This window comes from Erpetoichthys calabaricus, chromosome 7, assembly GCF_900747795.2.
Source record: "Erpetoichthys calabaricus chromosome 7, fErpCal1.3, whole genome shotgun sequence".
NCBI lineage: Eukaryota > Metazoa > Chordata > Cladistia > Polypteriformes > Polypteridae > Erpetoichthys > Erpetoichthys calabaricus.
The window spans coordinates 29,338,225-29,361,830 of NC_041400.2; the positions used below are offsets into that span (position 1 = coordinate 29,338,225).

The 23,606-nt window shown below is 37.1% G+C and overlaps 1 protein-coding gene across 1 annotated transcript in view; it reads left to right on the forward strand.

Moving 5' to 3' along the window:
• lyrm7 (LYR motif containing 7) overlaps positions 1–23,263 on the forward strand; it is a 30,138-nt gene extending 6,875 nt beyond the window's left edge. The window contains exons 4-5 of the mRNA XM_028804879.2: positions 6,756–6,837; positions 18,763–23,263. Of these exons, the coding sequence (XP_028660712.1) occupies positions 6,756–6,837; positions 18,763–18,836 (156 nt within the window). The 3' untranslated portion in view covers positions 18,837–23,263. The remainder of the gene's footprint in view (positions 1–6,755; positions 6,838–18,762) is intronic.
• The last annotated feature ends 343 nt before the right edge of the window (positions 23,264–23,606 follow it).

Sequence of the window (23,606 nt, forward strand, 5' to 3'; positions counted from 1 at the left end):
AATATAACACAAGTAAACACAAAATGCAGTTTTTAAATGATGGTGTTTATTATTTAGGGAGAAAAAAAATACAAACCTACATGGCCCTGTGTGAAAAAGTAATTGCCCCCTTGTTAAAAAATAACCTAACTGTGGTGTATCACACCTGAGTTCAATTTCCGTAGCCACCCCCAGGCCTGATTACTGCCACACCTGTTTCAATCAAGAAATCACTTAAATAGGAGCTGCCTGACACAGAGAAGTAGACCAAAAGCACCTCAAAAGCTAGACATCATGCCAAGATCCAAAGAAATTCAGGAACAAATGAGAACAGAAGTAATTGAGATCTATCAGTCTGGTAAAGGTTATAAAGCCATTTCTAAAGTTTTGGGACTCCAGCGAACCACAGTGAGAGCCATTATCCACAAATGGCAAAAACATGGAACAGTGGTGAACCTTCCCAGGAGTGGCCGGCCGACCAAAATTACCCCAAGAGCGCAGAGACGACTCATCCGAGAGGTCACAAAAGACCCCAGGACAACGTCTAAAGAACTGCAGGCCTCACTTGCCTCAATTAAGGTCAGTGTTCACGACTCCACCATAAGAAAGAGACTGGGCAAAAACGGCGTGCATGGCAGATTTCCAAGACGCAAACCACTGTTAAGCAAAAAGAACATTAGGGCTCGTCTCAATTTTGCTAAGAAACATCTCAATGATTGCCAAGACTTTTGGGAAAATACCTTGTGGACTGATGAGTCAAAAGTTGAACTTTTTGGAAGGCAAATGTCCCGTTACATCTGGCGTAAAAGGAACACAGCATTTCAGAAAAAGAACATCATACCAACAGTAAAATATGGTGGTGGTAGTGTGATGGTCTGGGGTTGTTTTGCTGCTTCAGGACCTGGAAGGCTTGCTGTGTTAGATGGAACCATGAATTCTACTGTCTACCAAAAAATCCTGAAGGAGAATGTCCGGCCATCTGTTCGTCAACTCAAGCTGAAGCGATCTTGGGTGCTGCAACAGGACAATGACCCAAAACACACCAGCAAATCCACCTCTGAATGGCTGAAGAAAAACAAAATGAAGACTTTGGAGTGGCCTAGTCAAAGTCCTGACCTGAATCCAATTGAGATGCTATGGCATGACCTTAAAAAGGCGGTTCATGCTAGAAAACCCTCAAATAAAGCTGAATTACAACAATTTTGCAAAGATGAGTGGGCCAAAATTCCTCCAGAGCGCTGTAAAAGACTCATTGCAAGTTATCGCAAACGCTTGATTGCAGTTATTGCTGCTAAGGGTGGCCCAACCAGTTATTAGGTTTAGGGGGCAATTACTTTTTCACACAGGGCCATGTAGGTTTGGATTTTTTTTTCTCCCTAAATAATAAAAACCACCATTTACAAACTGCATTTTGTGTTTACTTGTGTTATATTTGACTAATGGTTAAATGTGTTTGATGATCAGAAACATTTTGTGTGACAAACATGCAAAAGAATAAGAAATCAGGAAGGGGGCAAATAGTTTTTCACACCACTGTAAGAGCTGTACTGCAGTACCATTCTCTATTTTTCACAACTTTTTTGGTACAATTTTGGTACAAAAATCCTTTTTTTTCTCAGTTTGTTTGGCATAGAAAGTAGCATTGCTGTGTCTCAGGGTTTAAAATGTTCTTTGTAGCAGTTCCATGTTCTCTCTGTGTTTCACTTTCACCTGATTAGAGCCTCAAAACTGTGTGCCCTGCAGTGAACCTGCGTCTCATTCAAGGTCAGATTCAGAGTTAGCAGGGAGGACATCTGAGGTCAGAGGAAAAACGTGGTACCTCAAAGAGGGAACTTAAAAGATGTTGTAACACAAGACAATTAAAACACTTTGCTGGACCTAACATTTACTGCATAACCATAAACATCTGATACATCACATATACAGTATCATTTACTTGGTAATTTATCCTCAGACATCCACCACTGTTACAATCTTATTTTACACTTCATGACATAAAATGTACAGAAAAAAAATTAACCCCCCGTTTTAAGTTGATATGTTGAAAATAACTTTTTTTTTTTGACTGACCGTTTTCAAAAATAAAAGGTTCTTTAGAATCCTTCCAATACTAGTGAACTGAAATGTTACACAATCCAGATCTCCCATTAGGCATTTGTTTATCTTCATAACCCCTCCCATCATGTTTTAAATCCAACCCGCTTAAAGAACTGACTCCATTAAACTTCTTATCTTCATTCACAATATTATTCACCAGGACAAAATATTCTTTAATTACCTTTTTATAATTCCTATAAAATTCTTTTGTGATTTTTTTTATTAACCATCTTCTTGTCTGCCCTGTTTTCATATTCCACTCAAACTGCTTATCTTCTCTCTCTGCGTGTGTATAAAGGGCTTATAAAAGTCACCTGTAAGGTAAATGCAGTTGGAGTTGTTAAAAACAGCTCTGTTTTCACGGTTTCATGATTCACTTTTACTTGTTTAACTCTCCTATTTTATATTCAGCTTGGAGTTTACTTCAAGGCTTCACCAAATAACAACCACATATTAGGTCAGAGGAGGCCCTCTGCAGGAATTGGGCTATTTGGATAAACCCTGATGTTCATTCATCCCTTTAAAGTGCCAGATACACAGAAGTATACCTTGTGAAGTGTATCAGAAGTGTTTCTTGTGAGGTTTGTCCTTGCCTGTGGAAAGACCAGCCATGACCACTTTTGTCTGAGCCACTGTTACCACGCTATCCCTAGGCTTTACACTCTGGCTTGCAAAGTGTAAATGGTCATATTCCTTTGAATCGTGCACATTTTTCCTGTGTCTGAGGTGTCTCTGTTTTTAGAGGTAAGTAAAGCCTCTTCAAGACAGAATTCAGTAACTTGGATTCTTACTTGGATTTTTGGCAGGTCTGTCTTCAACATGATTATAAACTGAACAGATTGAGGTTCTTGTTCTCTTAGCAGCAGTTCATTTTCTTCCTGTTTATTCTGTCTGTGCACATGTGTTTCTTATTCCCTCCCTACGAGAGAAAGCAGTTCTCCCTCTTCGTGAACCTACATACAGTTGCCTGACTAATAATAAATAATTGTACAGTTAAAGTAATCACCTTTCTGTCCATCACTTAATAGTATACAATTTTTACATAACTTATGTAAGTGCAGCTATAGTGGCATTTATGGGATACATGAAAATGTATTATAGATTGTTTTAAACAAGTTCCTTTTTGTTTCCCCAGATGTTATCACATTCCTTTGCATTTGCATTTTTTCAGTCTTTTTTTTTTTTTTTTAATTTTTATTAATTTTTATTGTAATCATTCCATACAAATAGATCAATTTATAACCCAACAAAATTGAAGACAAATCAAACCCCACCCCTGAGAAGGAGAGCTTAGCTAAAGGAGAATTGCTTAGGGCTTCTTAATAAGGCAACAATAAACAAAAGAAAGGGAGAAATAAATATATATGTAAATAAGAGATGGAGAAGGGAATTAAATGCGGTAATCATTATTTCTCTTATTCTAAAATAATATTGATTAAATCCTGCCAGGTTTTGAAAAAAATTTGTACAGATCCTCTAACTGAGAATTTGATTTTTTCCAATTTCAGATAATATAAAACATCGTTTTTTCCACTGACTTATCAGAGGAGAATTAGGATTCTTCCAATTTAATAGAATAAGTCTGCGTGCCAAAAGTGTAGTGAATGCAATCACAGTTTGCTTGTCCCTCTCCACTTCAAGTCCGTCTGGAAGAAAACCAAACACAGCTGTTAGTGGGTTAGGAGGGATTGTGATACCTAGGCTGTCTGAAAGGCACTTAAAAATTTTGGTCCAAAATGATGTTAGTTGGGTGTAGGCCCAGAACATGTGACCCAGTGAGGCAGGAGCTTGGTTGCAGCGTTCGCAGGTTGGATCTTGCCCTGGAAACATTTTGGACAGTTTTAAGCGAGACAGATGAGCTTGATATATAATTTTTAGATGAATAATTCTATGCTTTGCACATATGGAGCTCGAGTGAATTCTCTGCTTTGCTACCTTCCACTCCTTTTCTGATATATTAATTAAGAGATCTTCTTCCCAATGTCCTCTTGGATCTTTGAAAGGTAAAGACTCTAATAAGATTTTATATAATGCGGAAATGGTGTTTAATTCCTCGAAATTGAGCATTATTTTTTCCAGCATTGTGGAGGGTGCGAGGTGGGGGAAATCGGGCAATTTCTGTTTAACAAAATTTCTAATTTGAAGATAGTGAAAGAAATGTGTAGCTGGGAGGTTGAATTTTGAACATAATTGTTCAAAAGATGCAAATATGTTGTCTATATAAAGATCTCTGAGCATTTTAATCCCAAAACTTTTCCAGGTATTGAAAACTGGATATACTTGCGAAGTTTGAAAAAGGTGGTTCTCTTGCAGAGGTGCCACTGATAAAAGATTTTCCATCTTAAAATGCTTTCTAATTTGGTTCCATATTCTGAGTGAGTAAAGCACAATTGGGTTATTAGTATATTTGCAATTACTTGCATTTATTGGAGAGCAGAGCAGGGAGTATAAAGAAGTACTACAGGATTTTACTTCTGTTGCAGACCAAGCCTGTGTATGTTCATTTATTTGTGTCCAGGTTTTTATGGCTTGTATGTTTGCTGCCCAGTAATAAAACTGAAAATTAGGTAAAGCCATACCACCTTCTGCCTTAGGTCTTTGTAGGGTCGCTCTTCGGATACGTGGGTGTTTTGAGTTCCAAATGAATGAGATTATTGTTGAATCTAACTGTTTAAAAAATGATTTATTGATATATATTGGAATGTTTTGAAATAAAAAGAGAAGTTTAGGAAGGATATTCATCTTAACAATGTTAATTCTTCCGGCTAGAGTGAGATGAAGGGTTGACCATCTATGCAAGTCTTGCTTAATTTTTTCCATACAGACGGCAAAATATTGTTGATAAAGAGCTTTATGTTTACTTGTGATATTTACCCCTAGGTATTTAAACTGATCTGCTATGGTAAAAGGTAGGGTGTCCAATCTAATATTATATGCTTGTGAATTCACTGGAAAGAGTATACTTTTATTCAGATTAATTTTAAGACCAGATATCTTTTGAAATTCTGTTAGTGCTGTTAAAACTGCAGGGACAGTGTTTTCTGGGTCTGATATATATAAAACCATATCATCCGCATATAGAGAAATTTTCTGTTCCAGTCCTTCTCTGACAATCCCCTTTATCTGATAAGAATTTCGGCAGTGAACCGCCAGTGGTTCAATGGTGATTGCAAACAGCAGTGGCGACAAGGAACATCCTTGTCTGGTACCACGTTCTAGCTTAAAGTAGTCTAAGCAAATGTTATTAATACAAACTGAAGCTTACGGCCACACCAGTGTAACAGCGCCCGATCTTGTTTAATCGCAGTTTTTCAGTCTTAACAACTTTTGCTAATTCTGTTTTCTGGTCACTTCACTGTTTTAACTCTTGTGTTTGGCAACATTTAACACAAATATGAGGTCTATTTTAAATTTAGTCAAACAAAATCTTTTTGTTTTGTTTATTAAGTGGGTATGACTATAGAAGCTAACCAGTTTGAGCCACTAGGGGGCGTGGCACCACCCTAACCCCTGACACAGACAGACAGGCAGGTAGGACACAGGTTCAACTCAACCACCCGTGTTTATTTACAGTTTGTGCACACATTACCAACATCACACCAATATACAGTCCATCCGCCTCCACTCATCCTCAGGCTTTGTCCACTCCTTCCTCCTGACTCTAGGCAACTTATGGAGTGAGACGGCTCCTTTTATTACGAGCTTCTTCCGGCCACACTTCTGGGTGTGGCGGAAGTGTGAAAAAGTAAGGCCCTGGAAAGGTTCATGCTCCCCCTGGCGGTGGCTTCGGGCTCCAACAGGATTGAGCTCCCATGCTCTTAACCCATGGTCCCACTGAAAACCAAGGGGGCTGCCCTCTATCGGTCCGGGGGAGACACTGTCCCACAAAAACTCTCCCCCCGGTCCTTCCACACTCTGGGTGTCCTGGCCGGGTAAGGATTCCGGCCACACCAGTAATATTGAAAACCCTGGGTATCTTGTGTTGTTACAATAAGACGCACTGACCTTATTTCTTGGGGTATGATGGTTTACACTGCAGCCTGATAGCCCCTGAAACTTTTGTTGAATTCCAGAACCCGGAACTTGTTACATGCTATCTCGATGTCTAAGCTGAAGCTCTGTGCATATTCTCCTGGCTTACCTCATCTCAGAGACACAAGTATTAGGTTAACTAGTGAGTCCAAATTAGCCCTGTAGCTCTGTGTGTGTGTGGATGGGTGCAGGAACATTCCAAGCCACTGGGCCAGTTCCCCTGTCTCATCTCTGATACTACTGGGCTAGTCTGTGGCTCTCCAGTAATTGAAAATGCAAGTTCACAGATTGGATGGGTGGATGCATTCTTTTATTCAGTGAATTATTTTTGGTGCATATCAGAGCATGAAAATTCCAGGTTCAAGCATCATGGAGCCTTTTGTGAATATTAACATTAGTTTAGATTTAATATGGACTAATTGTGATTACTTGTTTTCATGTTACACCGCAACCCATGACATTCACATGGAGCACCATCATTTTATGGATGTGGCTAGTCATATTTGCTTTGCTAGATTTTGGCTTAGTCAGGCTTGCTGGTATATAAAGTCCAGACAATGAAATATACATACACAACTGATGTAATAATTTTTCAGTAGTTGGATTTGTACTGGAATGTGTGTAACTGTATAATTTTTTTTCCCCAGATGATGAAACTGGCTTCTGATGTTGAAATTGTATTGCGTACTAGTGTTATCCAAGGAGTTCATGTAGCTGATAATAAATTATGTGAGTAATACTTATTAAATTTCTCTCTTTTTGTACATTGGCTCTTGATTGTGTATAATGAATGAATTCATCCCGACCATATTAAATGTTTAGATCATAAAATTATGTTTTTTACATGTTGCGCAAATATGTTTTTGGAAATGCACATTAAACCATCTTGAAAGGTAGCAGCATAGTTAGTGTTGCTACCTCACAGGTTCAAAGGCCTGAGTTCAAATCACAAACCTAGTCACTCCGTGTGTGTTTGCACGTTTTTATCCTGTTTGCATTGGTTTTCCACCTCTAGCATCCCTCTTATGTGTATTTTAGATTAATTGGCAACTCTAAGATGTCCCCTTGTGAGTGAGTGAGTGAGTGAGGGAGGGAGGGAGGGTTAATGCATGATTGTGTCCTGCAAGGGACTGGGCCCATTCCAGGACTGGTGTCCAATGTTGTGAGAATAGGCACAAACTATCCGTATTATGGAAAATTCACAGGATTTACATTTAACCTTCTTATACCTCATAACAATAAGTACATTTTTTTAATATGGTCATTCCTAGACTTAACTGAAGAACTTTTACAGGTTAACAAACAGCACCATTAATAACAGGAATGAGATCACTTTATTGGATAATTGATTAATCAGTCAGTGGTATTCACTTCTAATTCTAATCAATTAATTAAAATAATATTTTGTAAAGTACAGCAATTCTGCTTGCTGCCTGGTAGTTGGTGCCCTTTGAAAGGCACTTCAAAATGACTAAAAAAGAAAATAATTTAAATAAAAGAAATTTTAAAAAGATATTTAAAAAGGGTAAAACCAAGGCAAAGCAATATAGAGAAAGTATATATCTAAATAAGGATTACAGTTAAATACAAGATCTGAACAGAGTGCAGTAAATGTAATAGAATAGAATATGAATGTACTAGTGCAGTGTGCTAGTTTGCTGGTTAATGTAAAAGACTTAAATGACATGGCAGCAGCTGAGATTCACTGAGGTAGAGAATTCAGTTTGTGTTGTAATCAACAGTTGAAAGACTGTGTGGTGGCATATCCAGGTTAAGAAGTCTTAGGGCCTGTGGACAGAAGCTGCTCCTGAGCATCTCTGTCCTGACCATAAGGTGATTAACATGTGAACTTCTACATCAATTGAACAGTTCTAATTAATAAAATAAAATAGACTAAAGGTATTAATCTTTAATGTTTCAAATATACAACTTACAAATTTTGCTCAAAGCAGTTTTGTGAAAAAGCCTTCTGATGTATGCACATTTCCACTAGATGTCACTATTGCGCTGAGTAAACTGACAACCTCACAGGTCACAAATTTTGCAAGAATGTAATGCCTGTGAATTATAGATGTGTGATAGTTCAGCACATGTCAGAGTATTAACAGTTTAGCAAAATTTATAATTGCAATAGATGCTAACCAATATGGAATTGTACAGCATGTAACCTGAAATGATTGAAGAGCATCATAAAATATACAACTGGCTGCAGACTATTTAGTCCATTTAGTTTTATTGTTTAGATAAAACACAAGCTGTCCCAGTAGACTCATCCTGGCAGTTGTAGCATGTTGAAGTAGTAGACTCTTTAACTACATGACTGGTCAGTTGTTTACAGACTGTTTTTACACTCTCTGAAATAGTGCTTATGGGTTTCTGTGTTGAATTATCTCCACCTTGTTTTCTGTTGTGGTTTCTTTGAGTGCAGGTTTCACATTTTACTTGTAACAATTCCACAGGATTAACTCCATCTATTGCTTTGAGAACACTGAAAATCTGGGCAACCCTCTAAAAACTACTTTTTGTTTAAGACTGAAGAGATAAAGCTCCTTTAGTCTGACACAGGATGACGAGCAGCTTGGTCCATGAATGACCCTGGTTGCTTTTCTGTGTATCTCTTCTGAAACATCAACATTGTAATGAGATTTTTTTTTTTTTTTAATTTTATTGAATTTTTTAAATCAAATAACACTCCATACATATAACCTGAGTTTTTCAAAAAGAAAAAAGGTTTGAATACAAATCAACCCCCACCTCTGAGAAAGAGAGCTAGGCCAGCAGTGTAAAACTTTATGCTAGTAAAGACAAATGAATAGATAAATTAATAAATTAACAGAGATAAATTGAGTAAAAGAGGGGAGAGAACCTGCTTCCTCAATTTAAATGCTTGTTCTAAAATGTTATTGATTAGATCCTGTCAGGTTTTGAAAATGTTTTGTACAAATCCTCTAAGTGCGAATTTGACTTATTTCCAGTTTCAAATAGTATATAACATCAGTTACCCACTGACTTAGAATAGGAGAGCTGGGATTCTTCCAATTGACCAAGATATGTCTACATGCCAATAGTATAGTAACGGCCATTACAGTTTGTTTGTCCTTCTCCACTTTAAGCCCATCTGGAGGCACACCAAACACAGCTGTTAGTGGATTAGGAGGGAGTGTGACACCAAGTCTGTCTTAAAGGCATTTAAAGATTTTGGTCCAGAATGATGTTAATTTGGTGCAGGCCCAAAACGTGACCCAGTGAGGCCGGAGCTTGATTGCAGCGTTCACAGGTTGGATTTTGCCCTGGAAACATTTTGGACAATTTTAAACGAGAGAGATGCGCTCGATATAGAATTGTAAGTTGAATAATTCTATGCTTTGCGCATATGGAGCTCGAGTGAATTCTGTGCATTTCTACTTTCCACTCCTTTTCTGAAATGATGAGTAAGAGATCCTTTTCCCACTTTTCTCTTGGATCTTTGAAAGGGAGGGACTGTAAAATAGTTTTATATGTTAAGGAAATGCTGTCCGAGTCCTGAAGAGTGATCAATATTTGTCCCGGTATAGAGGTAGGTGGGAGGTGAGGAAAATTGGGCAGGTTCTGTTTAACAAAATTTCAAATTTGAAGGTAGTGAAAGAAATGTGTTGCTGGTAAGTTAAATTTGGAGTGTAATTGTTTGTGGGATACAAAGATGTTGTCTGTGTACAGATCTCTTAAGTGATTTAATCCCAGATGTTTTCCAGACATGTTTGAGGGGGTGGAAAAAGGTGGCTCTCATGCAGAGGTGCCACAGATAACGGGAGTTTTAAATGTGGTCTCACTTTGATCCTATACTGCAGGGGTATTCAGTTATGGTCCTGGAGGTCTGTAGTGACTACAGGTTTTTGCTTTAACCAGTTTCTTAATTAGAACCAATTTATTTACTAATAAAGCAATATTTTTTGGGGCTTAGCTCTAGTTAACTTGCTTGTTATGATTCAGTACCTTCATTGCATTTTCAGTTTTAAAGTGCTGTATTAATGTGTTAATTGCTGCCTGATTTCTTAACCAGACAAACGAAACACTAGCTTGCCAGCTAACATGCTTCTATTTAAACCTGTGTACATGCATCTTGCAGTATCTGTGTTAGTAAAATGTTTTGAAATAAATGAGAGGGAAAGGAAGGACAGTAAAACATAGGATAAGGTTCTCAAAAAACAAAAAAAAACTTTTTTGTCTTGGAAGAATGAAAGCACTAACAAGCCATATAATTAAATACCTGTTAGACCTGGCTTCTATTTACGAAACTGGTTAGAACGAAAACCTGCTGCCACTGTGGACCTTCAAGACCGTAATTGAGTATCCCTGCTAGAGTGTTGTACAATAATATTTCTTCATTTATACTGTACATATTTTTCTTATGGCCAGACTTTCATTTGTATTTTAAGTTACTTTTGCACATTAATTGGAGGATGTGAATGTAGCATTGACATAAATCCTTAATCCTTTCCAAATTTTGAACTAAATTCTTCATTGCCTGTCTTGCATTATTAACGTATGTTATAATTGTCATGTGTGCATTACAGTCACTTATATTTTCCATGTACTGTTTTTTACCCAATTTTGATACTTGTTCTGAAGTGCCTTTGCTGTCTCTTAAGGATTTGGTATTCTTCCTATTTTTTAACAGCTGTACATTTCACAAGTCAATTGAATTGCTGTTTTCATATATCTTAGGAAAAAATAACAGGCCTATCACAGATCCTTTCACCCCATGCTGAATGTTTGAACATTCTCCTGTTGTCATTTCTCTTTGGTTTGTACCTACTAATCAGCCTTCTGTGCTATGCAATATGAGTAGGAAAGGAAACATTTTAGTTAATGTGGAATATAAAATTATGTGAAAGTAGGTCTTTGTACATAGGTGTGGTCATTGACATAAATGAACAAGCATCATCCCATCATGCTTGAGGTCATACAACTATAAGCCACAACATTAAAACCACTGACAGGTGTGATGAATGACATTGATTATCTCATTACAGTGGCGCCCAACAATGGGTGGGATACATTAGGCAGCAAGTGAACCATTACTTGTAGATGGTGATGTGGTGGAGGCAGGAAAAATGGGCAAGTGTAAGGATCTGAGCAGCTTGGACAAGGACCCAATTTTAATGGTTTATACACGGAGTCAGAACATCTCCAAAACATCCGGTCTTGTGAGATGTTCCAGGTATGCGGTGGTTTGTACCAAAAGTAGTCCAAGGAAGGACAACTGATAAACCAATGACAGGGTCGTGGGCACCCAAGGCTCATTGATGCACGTGGGGAGCAAAGACTAGCCTGTCTGATCTGATCTCACAGAAGAGCTACTGTACCACAAATTCCTGAAAAACTTAATACTGCCATTCTGAGGTGGCAGAAGACACAATGCATTGCGGCTTGCATATGTGCTTGTGTAGCCACAAACTGGTCAGAGTACCCATGCTGTGCCCTGTTCCCTGCCGGAAATGCCTGCAATAGGCACAAGAGCTACAGAACTGGACCATGGAGCAATGGGAAGAAGGTGACCTGGTTTGATGAATCACATTTTCTTTTAGATTATTTGGGTGGTCATCACCTGGGTGCATGTGCATTGTTTCCTTGGGGGAAAAAAGATGGCAGCAGGATGCACTATGGGAAGAAAGCAAGCTAGTGCAAGGCAGTGAGATGCTTTGGGCAATGTTCTGCTGGGAAACCTTGACTCCTGGCATTTCGTGTGGGTTGTTAGTTTGTCAAGTACCACATGCCTAAATATTGTTACAGACCACATAATGTTGTGGTTGATCGGTTTATAAGACAGTACTGTACTGGTTACTTAGAGAAAAAAAAAGATCAAAAGATCTCATAAAAGCCAGTAGAGTTTTTGTTTTTTTATGAGAAGATTTAAGTTGTGATGTGTTTCTTTGTTTGTTTGTTTTTTTAAATAAATATTTGAATCTGGGCTAGCGTACATGTTAATGTCTTTCACTAAGTTCTCATAATGGCTACTTTAAAAGAGTTCAGTACAGTTCAATAAAGATGTGTTTGTTGTGTCTGGTATAGGCTGGTCAACTACTGCAAGTTAGTTTTTGAAAAAAAATAGTTGGAATATAACCTCAAGGACAAATATAATATTTAAAATCATTGGGAGAATTTCCTGTTCTTTCATAAATTAAAATATACCATACTGAAGTGGCAATTGCAAATGGTCATAGTTGTGGCCCATTAATGCTCGATGCGTAAATTGAATGCAATCCTTACTTGTCTAGTTGATTTAATAAAGAAATTTATTAAGCAGTTCTTTATAATATTATGTGGACTTGGTTTTAATTTTTTGGTCATGTATGCCCTGTTTCAATATAAAACTGAAAAGACTGCTAATATCTTAATTCATTAATTTAAAATAGTACTTTTGAGTGTTCTTTGTAAAAATATGTTTAATACTTTAATTCCACTTAAACCGGTAAACATGCAGCCTTTGAGAGGGGGGACACTGATTCAAAATAAACGTTGGGTCCCAGATGGAGAAAGTCCCTATTAAATGTATTTGATTGTCTAAAAAGATAGATAGATAGATAGATAGATAGATAGATAGATAGATAGATAGATAGATAGATAGATACTTTATTAATCCCAATGGGAAATTCACAAGTGCATTAGTGCAGTGCCAGCAGTCAGTATTTCACTTTACGCCATAGCCAGTGGCGTAGGAAGGCGAGTGCGGTGGGTGCAGCCCGCACCAGTTACCAGCTCTGAGGGGGTGACAAAAAGTTACCGGTTTTGTATTAATGTGCCTTTTTGTTACATAAAATAACATGTCAAATAATTTACATGGGCTTTAACAATCTCTAATTGTAGCAAATTGCGGGTGAACAATGTGATGCTGTAATGATTTAGTATTATTGTGTGGTGTGTGGGGGGAGGGGTGTTCTGTCTCGTTTCTTTTGAACTGTGCTGGTGCTCAAGTAAACAAACAACTGGTCCTGTGACTCATTGTCTCATCCCTGCCACAAATATATCATCACCCCAAGTCGTTCTGTGCAACAAGATGATATTTTTAACCCAAACATCATAATAATATAGTCGGCGCAAAACGTTTTAGACAGTGGGGTGGGTAGGTATTGTCCGCTCTAGAACCAATCATAAAGTAAACAAGTTTACTTTAGGATCATTCTACGAGTGAATGGACAATATCTCCCTCCCCATCCCACTGTCTTAAGGCCCCTATATATACGAGTCGGGACACATGACGAAATCATGTGTCACAATTCTGGTTAATTGGCGATTTGACGTAATTTTTGCCGACAAATCAGAGGCCAAGAAGGGGCAGTATTGGGAAATTATCATTGGCGTTCTATTGATTTGGCTTGTTATTGCCTTTAGATTCTAAGTATCATGTTAAAGTACAGTTTGTTGGATTAGAGCCTAGAGAACGAAACTTGTAAACAATTGAGTTTTCATTAAATTGTATTATAATAATAATAATAAAGTTATGCACTAGGTACTATCACTATGAAAAAAGATTTCTTACATTGTACATTAAACTGGCTTATTAATAAAAAGGCATTTTACTTTTTTTTTATTCATAAAAAATTGTTTACAAAATAATTAACATTATGCCCTCTTTACTTAACCAATTGAATAAAAAAATTGCTTTCTCAATAAATTTCATTTTATATTTTGGTGGACAAGGGGGTGACAAGTTTAAACTCCACCCCGGGTGTCACCAGACCTTGCTACGCCACTGGCCATAGCGCGTCTCGTCTTCCTCTCTCAGCTGTCAGACTGATTGATGTCAGTTCCTGTGTCGTCTCACTTCATCTTGGCCTGAAACTATAGAGGAAACAAACTGATATTTCATACCTGTGACTTCAGTCTTAATTATGCTTTATTTGTGTCCAGAAAATAACACCAGTATTGTTGTGGCACTTTCTTATTCTTAAATTAGAATCCTAAAAATGAATTTAAATGAAGAGAGAGTGTGGCATCATTAAACCATGACTATTTCCTTTTTATTGTAATTACATTTATTTGAGGAGAAGATGATTATCAAAATAGTATTTAACGAACAAATTATCAGAGTTTCCAAGCTTGCTTGGGCTTGAAGTACTCAGAATGCCAAATTAGATGTCCGTTCATCAGCAGGGGCTATAGCATTACAAGATCTTATGTTTCCAGTGCGTGATCTTCTTTACATAAAGCTGTCATTTTAGTAGTGCAACATTGCAGTCCAGTATTTTATTAGATAGAATTAGTTGGAAGAACCAAAAAAACATTTTTTTTTCTTCATCGTTTGTGCTGCAGTTGGTACAAAATGAATACAAAAAGCAAAATCACTGTCTTTGTGGCACTAAATCAACTGGTTTAATTTTGGTTCAAATTAATACACTTCTGGTATTTTATAGTGCTAGTGACTGTGCTCAGCTGCATTCAGATTCTGTGTTCATTTCTTAGCTAAGCTGTCATCACACATGGACAAGCAAATTGTAGAAACACACATCACTCCAAAAGCAGTCAAACTGAATTCAAAGAAGCAAAAAGTATTAGAAAACTAGAACTTAACACACTGACGTCATCACAGTACTTTCCTTATACTGTATATAAAACTTATGGTATATGTCAGCGAAAGGTGATTTCAATGACAACAGAGAGCGTTTCATTTTGAATGGTGTCATGGTTGCTAACTAATTATAAAGTCTGATTGTTACAACATGTAACTGGTTTAATTTGAACAAACACAAACAGTTGTAATACTTTTGCTGGGTGTTTTCTTTTTACACCTTGGTTTAAATATATAATTCATCCAGTTAGGTAAATTAGGTTATTCAGATTTTTCTGAACTGAAAACTGATATTGGGTTTTGTGGTTGAAATAGTAGCATTTACTAGAGATGGTTTGTTTGAAAAAAGATGTTTAATTGAATTTGAAAAAGTTTGGTTTCTTCTGAAATCTGAGGTTGTAATGTGAAGCAATTTGTTTAAGCTTAATCTTCCCTTGTGAAAGATGCAAATTAAATGTCTAAGATGTGGTGCATACTTTCAACTCTACAATGTTATAATGGTGTCAGGTCATTTATGGTGAAGCAAACATTTGCCATCCGTGTCATTTCCTTTTTCTCCATTCTCCCAAAAGCAATTTCCTGGATAATGTTAGGTGATATTTGTGTTTTAGAACGCTAAAACTAACTCTAATTCTAACCCTTCATCCAGGGTTGTTTCTCAGTATAAGCAAGTTAAGCATCTGCTTAGGGCCCCAAGGCTCATAGGCCCGACCAGCTAACACAGAGAAGAGGGGTGAAGAGATGGGACCCCCAAAATAGGAATACCACTTAAGTCCACTGAAAGGCTAGAAATGGCCTTGTCTTTGTAATGCACCAGCCTAAACATCTGGAAATGTAAATAAAGTTTAATATACAAAAACATAATCTTTATACAATTCTACTATACGTGTGTGTGTGTGTATATACAGTATATATATATATATATATATATATATATATATATATATATATATATATATATATATATATTTTTATATATATATATATATATATATATATATATATATATATATATATATATATATATATATATATATATACACATACATACATACACACAGTGCATCCGGAAAGTATTCACAGCGCATCAGTTTTTCCACATTTTGTTATGTTACAGCCTTATTCCAAATGGATTAAATTCATTTTTTTTCCTCAGAATTCTACACACAACACCCCATAATGACAACGTGAAAAAAGTTTACTTGATTTTAGCAAATTTATTAAAAATAAAAAAATTGAAATATAAATGCATTTTTCTAGGTTTTCTTAAAATTTAATCAGCTGAAATGCAATGAATGACCTAAAATGCTGAAAAGGTAAGCAGTAAACTTCCAAATGTTTAAATTTAAACATTATTTTAGCAAAAACTGAAATAAAGGAAATTTCAGCATATTAAAAATGGCCCTTCTTATAGGAACAACTAATAGGTGACAACCTACAAATTTGTTGCAGCAATTAAAGTAAATTGAACCTTGCAAGTTGAAGCAAACAATTTGCACTGGTGTCCCAATCTTCTGTTAAATACTTAAAAACGTCCTGTCAGTGTTAAAGCAGAGTTGAAACAGACTGTGTTACTACACCCTCTGAAATACTATTTGGATAACATTACACTGTAGAAAGTTTTAAATTCCAGGGATAATGGTAAGAAAATGGCAATTAACAAATGAAATGAGACAGGGCGTTATTAACCTTAGACATGTAGGCCTTTCATTTAGAGTAATTGCAAAAATAAATCAAAGTGTCAGTGAGTATACTGGTGTCCTGCACAATGCAAAGGCAATTGGAAACTGGAAGGAACTCTGATAGGAAGAGATCTGGTAGGCGCAAAGTCACAACCCAATCAGAAGAAAACTTTCTGAGGGTCAATAGCTACAGGCATAAGAGTGCAGGTCGAAAAAAGCAAGCCTCAGTTTCTACTATGAAGAGGAGACTTTGTGCTGCAGGTTTGACAAGGCGAGTGGCAGTATGAAAGCCATACTTTAAAATACAAAATAGGGCCTTGAAATACCAGCTGTGGACTACTGCAGACTGGGAGAAAGTGTGTGTGTGTGTGTGTGTATTTATGTATATATACTATTAGTATTGTAAATTTTTCATTATTCTGTTGGCAAATCAGGCCTGGAATAACACTGCCAATTCAAGACTTATTTAACGATCTATCCTCTTTCTTCTTCTTCCACAGCATGTGATTGCTATATTTGTGAAATAGAATGCTTAATATTATTGTCCCACTGCTTTGTCAACAATAAGAAAGCATAGAAAATAGATGGGGTAGTGCACAATTTTCAAAGCTATTAGCACAAAGATTCTCTCTTATGCTTCAGAACACAAATTCCTTTTATTCATGTGTTAAACTAACAGTGTGGGCCTGAACTTTAAACTACAAGGACCAGCTGTTTTCTGAATCTGTTGATTTCATTATGAGGTCAATGGAAGCCGTGCCTAATCCCGCAGAAAGTGATTTAAAGCAGAAACAAACTCAGGATGGGATGCCAGTTCATTGCAGCATATGGGGCACACCCATGACCAGTTAAGAAAGTATAATCATCCTAATGTGCATTTGTATGAGGAGTGGGTGCAATCCAGAGCACTAGGAGAAAACCAATAAGGACAGGGAGCACATGCCAACTCTACCCACAGTGTCCAGTTCGGAAATGAATCCTAGGTTTCACCAATTTAAAAATTACAATATAGCAAATCTATTTCATATAAATAAAATGCCAAAGATTTATTATAATTTATTAGGTATTTTTTAAAGTTTCATCAGATTTTTTTTAATAGGCACCTTAAATATAGAATGAACAGGCAAGACAACAAGGGGACTGCAATTTATGCTGCTTGCGTGGAGTTTGCCTGTTCTCATGGGTTTCCTCTGGGTGCTTTTGTTTTCCTCCCAGACTCCAAAGACATGCAGGTTAGGTTAGTTGGTGATGCCTTAGTGTGCACGCGTGTGTGCGCATGTGCGTGTGTGCGTGTGTTTGCCATTTGATGGACTGGCACCCTCTCTCTGGGGTGACATGCCTTGCACCCAGTTCTTCCTGGCATAGGCTCCAGCTGCCCTGATGCCCTGCCCTGTATAAGGGGGGGGGGGGGGGGTGTAGGAAAATGGAAGGAGAAAGAACAAAATAGCAGCATGATTAATAAGGTGAGGAATTGTATTACAAGTAGAAAGTGGAATCTGGCTAATAAAGTTAGTGTGAAAAGAAGCTGGTGCTGTTTGTAGTTTATTTTGTTGTGACACTACTATATTTATTTAGTACATGCATTTTAAATTAGTACACAGGTGGATTTACACAGAATTATTATAACCTTTCATACAATTTACCGTTAATCATGCAACCAACTAAAAGTATGTAATGTGTAAACATCCTTATCTTAATTAAAATAAAGTAAAAAGAAAAAAAAATAAGTTGAGTAAAAGTTATATTTCTCAAATGAAAACAATATTATTTTAGTTTCAAACAAATGCTTTTTTAAACTGATACCCAACAGTTTAATGATCTAGTTGGTTTTATATAAAATCCATAAAAAGATCCTAGCAGCATCACTGGTACAAGGCAGGAACCAGCCCTGGATGGGATGCCAGCTCGATATAAAGCAGTGTAGCTACACCGAAAACACCAACTATAGGACCACCCATGAGCAATACTGGTGCATTTTAAAACGGTTTTAAGATATCCTGTTTATTTTTCCCTGGTGGACATTATAAACGTGCATCATTGTGGCTCAGTGTTTAGCGTTAATGCCTAACTGCTGCGAGGAGCTGGTTGGAGACTTTACTGTACGTGAGTATTTTCTCCATGTACGCCATCCCACATTCCAAACCGAACATGTTAGGTTAATTGACGTAACTGTAAATTGATCAGGTTATGAATCTTTGTGCCTCAACATGGACCGCTGTCTCCTTATTGCAGGCCATACTTGTAATGCTGCTGGGACAGACTCCGAGATTCCTACAGCTCTGACTGAGCAAGCTAAAAAAAAAAAAAGAACATTGCAAGGCTATTGCACTTTATTATAGCAGGAAACACAACATGCCACTATACAGTATGTTTTGTTTTCTGTATTATGGTATTAATTTACAATTTTTTTTTTCTTTTTTGCAGTGCTTCGTCCCAGAAGAGACGTTCTACAGGATAATGTTCCATATTGTGATCATCCATCTAAGAGTAGCACATGATTACTCAGCTTACTAAAATATTTTTTAAAATCATATACTGGTACTGTACAGTTTATTAATGTCTGTCCCATACACAACAGTGTTTAACCAGAATATGTTGCCATGTGGATTTGACATTGGCCTGGATATGTTCATTTTTGTTTTTCCAAACAGAGTTGACAAAAGTAACATGAAACTGATCGTATTCCTTCTTCTCTCCCCAGAGATCTTTAGGTAATCTCTGCATTGTCAGATTTTTCACTATAGTCATTTGTTTCTCCATTCATTCATCATCTGTAACCACTTCTCCCGGTGAGGCCTGTGGTTTTCAGACATTGTACTGTACAGATGATGCTATATTGAAAGAACCTTTGAACATGTTTCACATTTCAGTTACCCAGAAAGGTTTTGTCTTTAAATAAAATAATCACTTTGAGAATATAAAATGTTGTAATTATATACTGAATTTTAATATTATAGTATTTAGGTTGCATGGCAGTAATTGGGGAGTTTGGGCAAACTCGTTCAGAGAGACCAGTGATCTGCATGTGTCACAATTAGCACCTGCTCTGAGATCACGATGAGACCGCTATCTTAACTTTGTTCCTTGTGTATCTTTTCCTGCATTTAGAAGAACCAAACTGAGCAGAGATATTCTTGCCTTTCCTTAAAATACTGTATTTACTGAATTGGTCACTAAAGGTTAAGTCACTATTGAACAGTGAACGCAAGTGGTAATCACTATTTTATGATTCCCACTACCGAACAGTGCTACTTTGGATATTCTTTTATTAAAACCTGTGGTGTGTTTCAGACCGAAGGGGGTTAAAATGATCTTGTTGATAGAAAAAATCTGTAATGGTCTGTAAATGTGATAAATACGAGATTATTTCTCAGAGTAATGTAGACATTGTTTTGAATACCTTCAACCACTTAAGCCTTGTGGGCCAAAATGTATTCACCACTTCTTTAGGCAATTCGAGGACCCAGAACCACCATTCTCAGTCTTGGTTGCAGACTGCAGGTTTCTGTTTCAACCATTGATTGAAATGCATATTGATTTGTAACTGAACTTTTTTCAATAATGCCACTTTATACTTTTACTGTGTTGGTGCAGAAGAATCAAACAGGGTTGGTTTGTTTTTTAAAGTGCATTAGGAGGTGTTTCTATGTGATTTGTACATAGCAATGAATTAGCATTCCTTGAACTTGCTTTTTAAGATGTTGGTAACTATTGTCATCAGGATGTAAATACAGGGCCTATAAAAACTATTCATCCCCCAGGAAGTTTTCACTTTTTATTGTTGTATGATGTCAAGTCATAATGGATTTAATTTGACTGTTCTGACACTGATCAGCAGAAAACAACTCTTTAATGTCAAAGTGAAAACACATCTATACAACATGGCCCAAGCTAATTACAAATACAAAACAAAATAATATATTGTGTAAGCATTCAATCCATTTACTGTGACAAACCTCTTGTCATCACTAGTGCAGCCAATTGGCTTTAAAGGTCACAGAATTAGTTCAAGGGAGACCACCTGTCTGTAGTCAAGGAGTTTCAAGTACTTGTAGTATAAAAGCACCTGAATGTGGAAGATCCAACTTCTTCTTACTCAGTATGGTGGGTTGATCTACACAATGAAGACAGAATAACAGATCAAACAACTCAATGAAAAGATGATTGAAAATCACAGGGCTGGGGATAAAGACAATAAAATGTCCAAGTCACTGAATATCTCTTGGAGTCCAGTGAAATCAATCATTAAGAAGTGGAAAAAGAGTGACACAGCTGTAAATCTGCGTAGGGCAGGCCATCCACAAAAACTGAGTGATCAAAAAACGGAAGTATTGCACCAAGAGAGCCTTGGGAACTTTAAATGAATTACAGGCTACAGTGGTTGATACCGTGCAGACAACAACTGCTGTCCTGGTGCCCCACTAGTTGCAGCTTAATGGGAGAGTGGCAAAGAGAAAACACATATGATATGTTGGGTGGAGTTTGCCAGAAGGCACAGTGGAGACGCTGAAGTCAGATGAAAGAAGACTCTATGGTCTGATGAAACTGAAATTGAGTTTTTTCGGCCATCAGACTAAACACCATGTTTGGTGTTTACATTATCAAAAGTATACCATTTGCACTGTGAAGCATGGGGGTGGCAGCATCAGGCTATGGTGATGCTTCTCTGCAACAGGCCTTAGAAAGAAGGCTTGTGGGACTTGTGGGTGAAATTATTGCAGCAAAATTCAGGGAAATCCTGATGAAAAACCTGATTCAGACTGCAAAAAGTCTCTGCCTTGATTTGTTTTCCAGCAAGATAACAGCCCCAAGTACAAAGCCAAAGCAACACAAGAATGGCTTAAAAGCAACAGTGTTCAATGACTTGAAGTGGCAGAGTCAGAGTCCAGATCTCAGTTTAACGTGAATTTGTGGCTGGACTTGACAAAGGCTGTTCATGCATGATCTCCATGACACACTGACAGAGCATTACAAAGATGATTGTGGGGGAAACAGCTGATAGACAGAGACCTGTGCACACAGACTTAAGGCTGTCATGGCTGCCAAAGGTGCGTCCACTGAATACTCACTTGAAGAGGGTGAATACTTATTTTGTGTTTTATATTTATAACTATTTTATATAATTTTTGCAGACATCTGTTTTCACTTTAACACCACAGAGTTTTGTTAATCATTGTCAAAAAGGCCAAATTAAACCCATAGTGATTCAATATTGAATAACTAATTGTGAAAACTCCCCAGTGAATGAATAATAAGCACATTCAATGAAAGCGTCCATTTGTTTTCAGAACCCACCTTACTTCATTACGGGATTGTATTAAGCCAAAGCCTGTTAATTCAGCCACTGGTGCCAAGCAGGCATTAACCCCAAACTCGATTCCAGACCATTGCAGAGCACACTCCTGTTATTCCCTAATATGTGAGTTAGACTAACATGCAAATCTTTGGCATGCTGGAGAATAAAATTCACGTGCCTGGAGAAAATACACAAATGCACCAGGACAACAGAGAGAGTGATCTATGAATGGGGCAAAGAAATGACCTCCATATCTGGAAGGGCAGCATTTCTAACCACCGTGCTACCTTGTCACTTGCTTCAGAAAACATCCATTTACTGAACCCATGTCATCCAGTTTTAGGGTCATGGGAATTGTAGTAGTGAACACAAGATAAGACGCGTACCTGAATGGGACACCAGTCACCTCAGGACACAAATTACAAGTGAGCCCGTCATCCTAATATGAGAGTGTGTGGAATTGGGAGGAAATGCAAACTCCTGGCATGGGAATGAACTCGGCTCCTTGGAACTGCAAGTCAATTGAGCGAACGATTGCACCTCCTCAAAAAAAGGAGGCTTTCAGTGAATTAAAATGATTAAAATTAATTAGCCGAGTATTGGAAGTGTATTAAAACTGGTCACAGAAATTCATTTTTTACACAGGTTAATTATACGGTGGGGTACACTTCAGAACCAAAAAGGCAATACTGTAAAAACCGGGAGTCGTTTTAAAGGCAAGAGTTCAGTTTATTTTTATGTAAGTGAAGGCAGGCCTGATTATGAAATCAGTTGGAGTTTAAAATTTTAAATCTTTTAAAAAGTTACAATGATTCATCTGGACACATACCAATAAACAATCTTCTTGAAAGAATACGGTAGATGACCTTTCTATATTATCTACACACGTCATATTGCATTCTTTTTACTGGCATCAGTGATTTTAGATAAAGTTTGTGTTTAATCATGTAATGCACTTGATTTCTTTGTTCTGCCATGCTTTTTAAATTAACCAAATTTTAGCACAGGTCCTTCCTCCATCCGTCTACCCAGTAATCTTGTCCAATAAGCCCCGAGCCTAACAGAGCAACAAAAACCTCAAGGCAGGAATGCACTTTGCTGGAAGAAATTCAAGTATGTCAATTGTTTCTTGCATTATTTCATTATTTTCTATTTGATTGCAAACACTTAAAAAATAAAAAAAACCCAAAACTTTCTGAAGTGTGTATTAGCAAAGAGCAGCTGCGTTTGGTTAGCTCAGCTATCTGATTATCTCTTAATGCATTTTAATACAATTTCCATAATTTTCAGAAATATGAGTCATTCCTCAGAAATGTTGGTTTCAAGAATAGCCACAGACTATAATATTTGTAAAGCGATTATTCATTTTCTGTATGCCTAGTGATAGAATATGCTTTGAAAGACACTGCATCAAATGAATGTGAAGCGCAAAAATAATGCATTAATGTTTTAATGATTTCATTTAATTACTTAAAGCTTTTGTTCCTTATGTCAGGCTTGACACTTTAACATCTTTGATTTAACCTTTCATTGTTACAGCATAAAACAATAGGCAACTTTTGTGTTTCATGCTGAGTTATAAAGCACAATGTTATATTATAAGATATTAAAATTCTCTTCTCCCTCCCTTTCTGTCTTTGCCTGTATTAATCTTAAATGGTGAACTGCTGAAAATATCAAGCCGTGTTCAGGAAAGAATACTTAACCACAGCCTTCATCGCTCTGTAATCTTCATTCATTCATTCATGGGGCTGGATGCAGCAAGCATGAATTAAACCATCTGTTTCTTTTAGCACCAATTCATTCAACTAAGTCTTTGTTAAAGTTTATAGAAATTGAAACATCATGTTCAGTTTGGGCAGCACAGTGGCACAGTGGTAGCGCTGCTTCCTCATAGTAAGGAGACCAAGGTTCATGCCCCGGGTCCTCCCTGCATGGAGATTGCATGTTCTACCTGCGTCTACATGAGCTT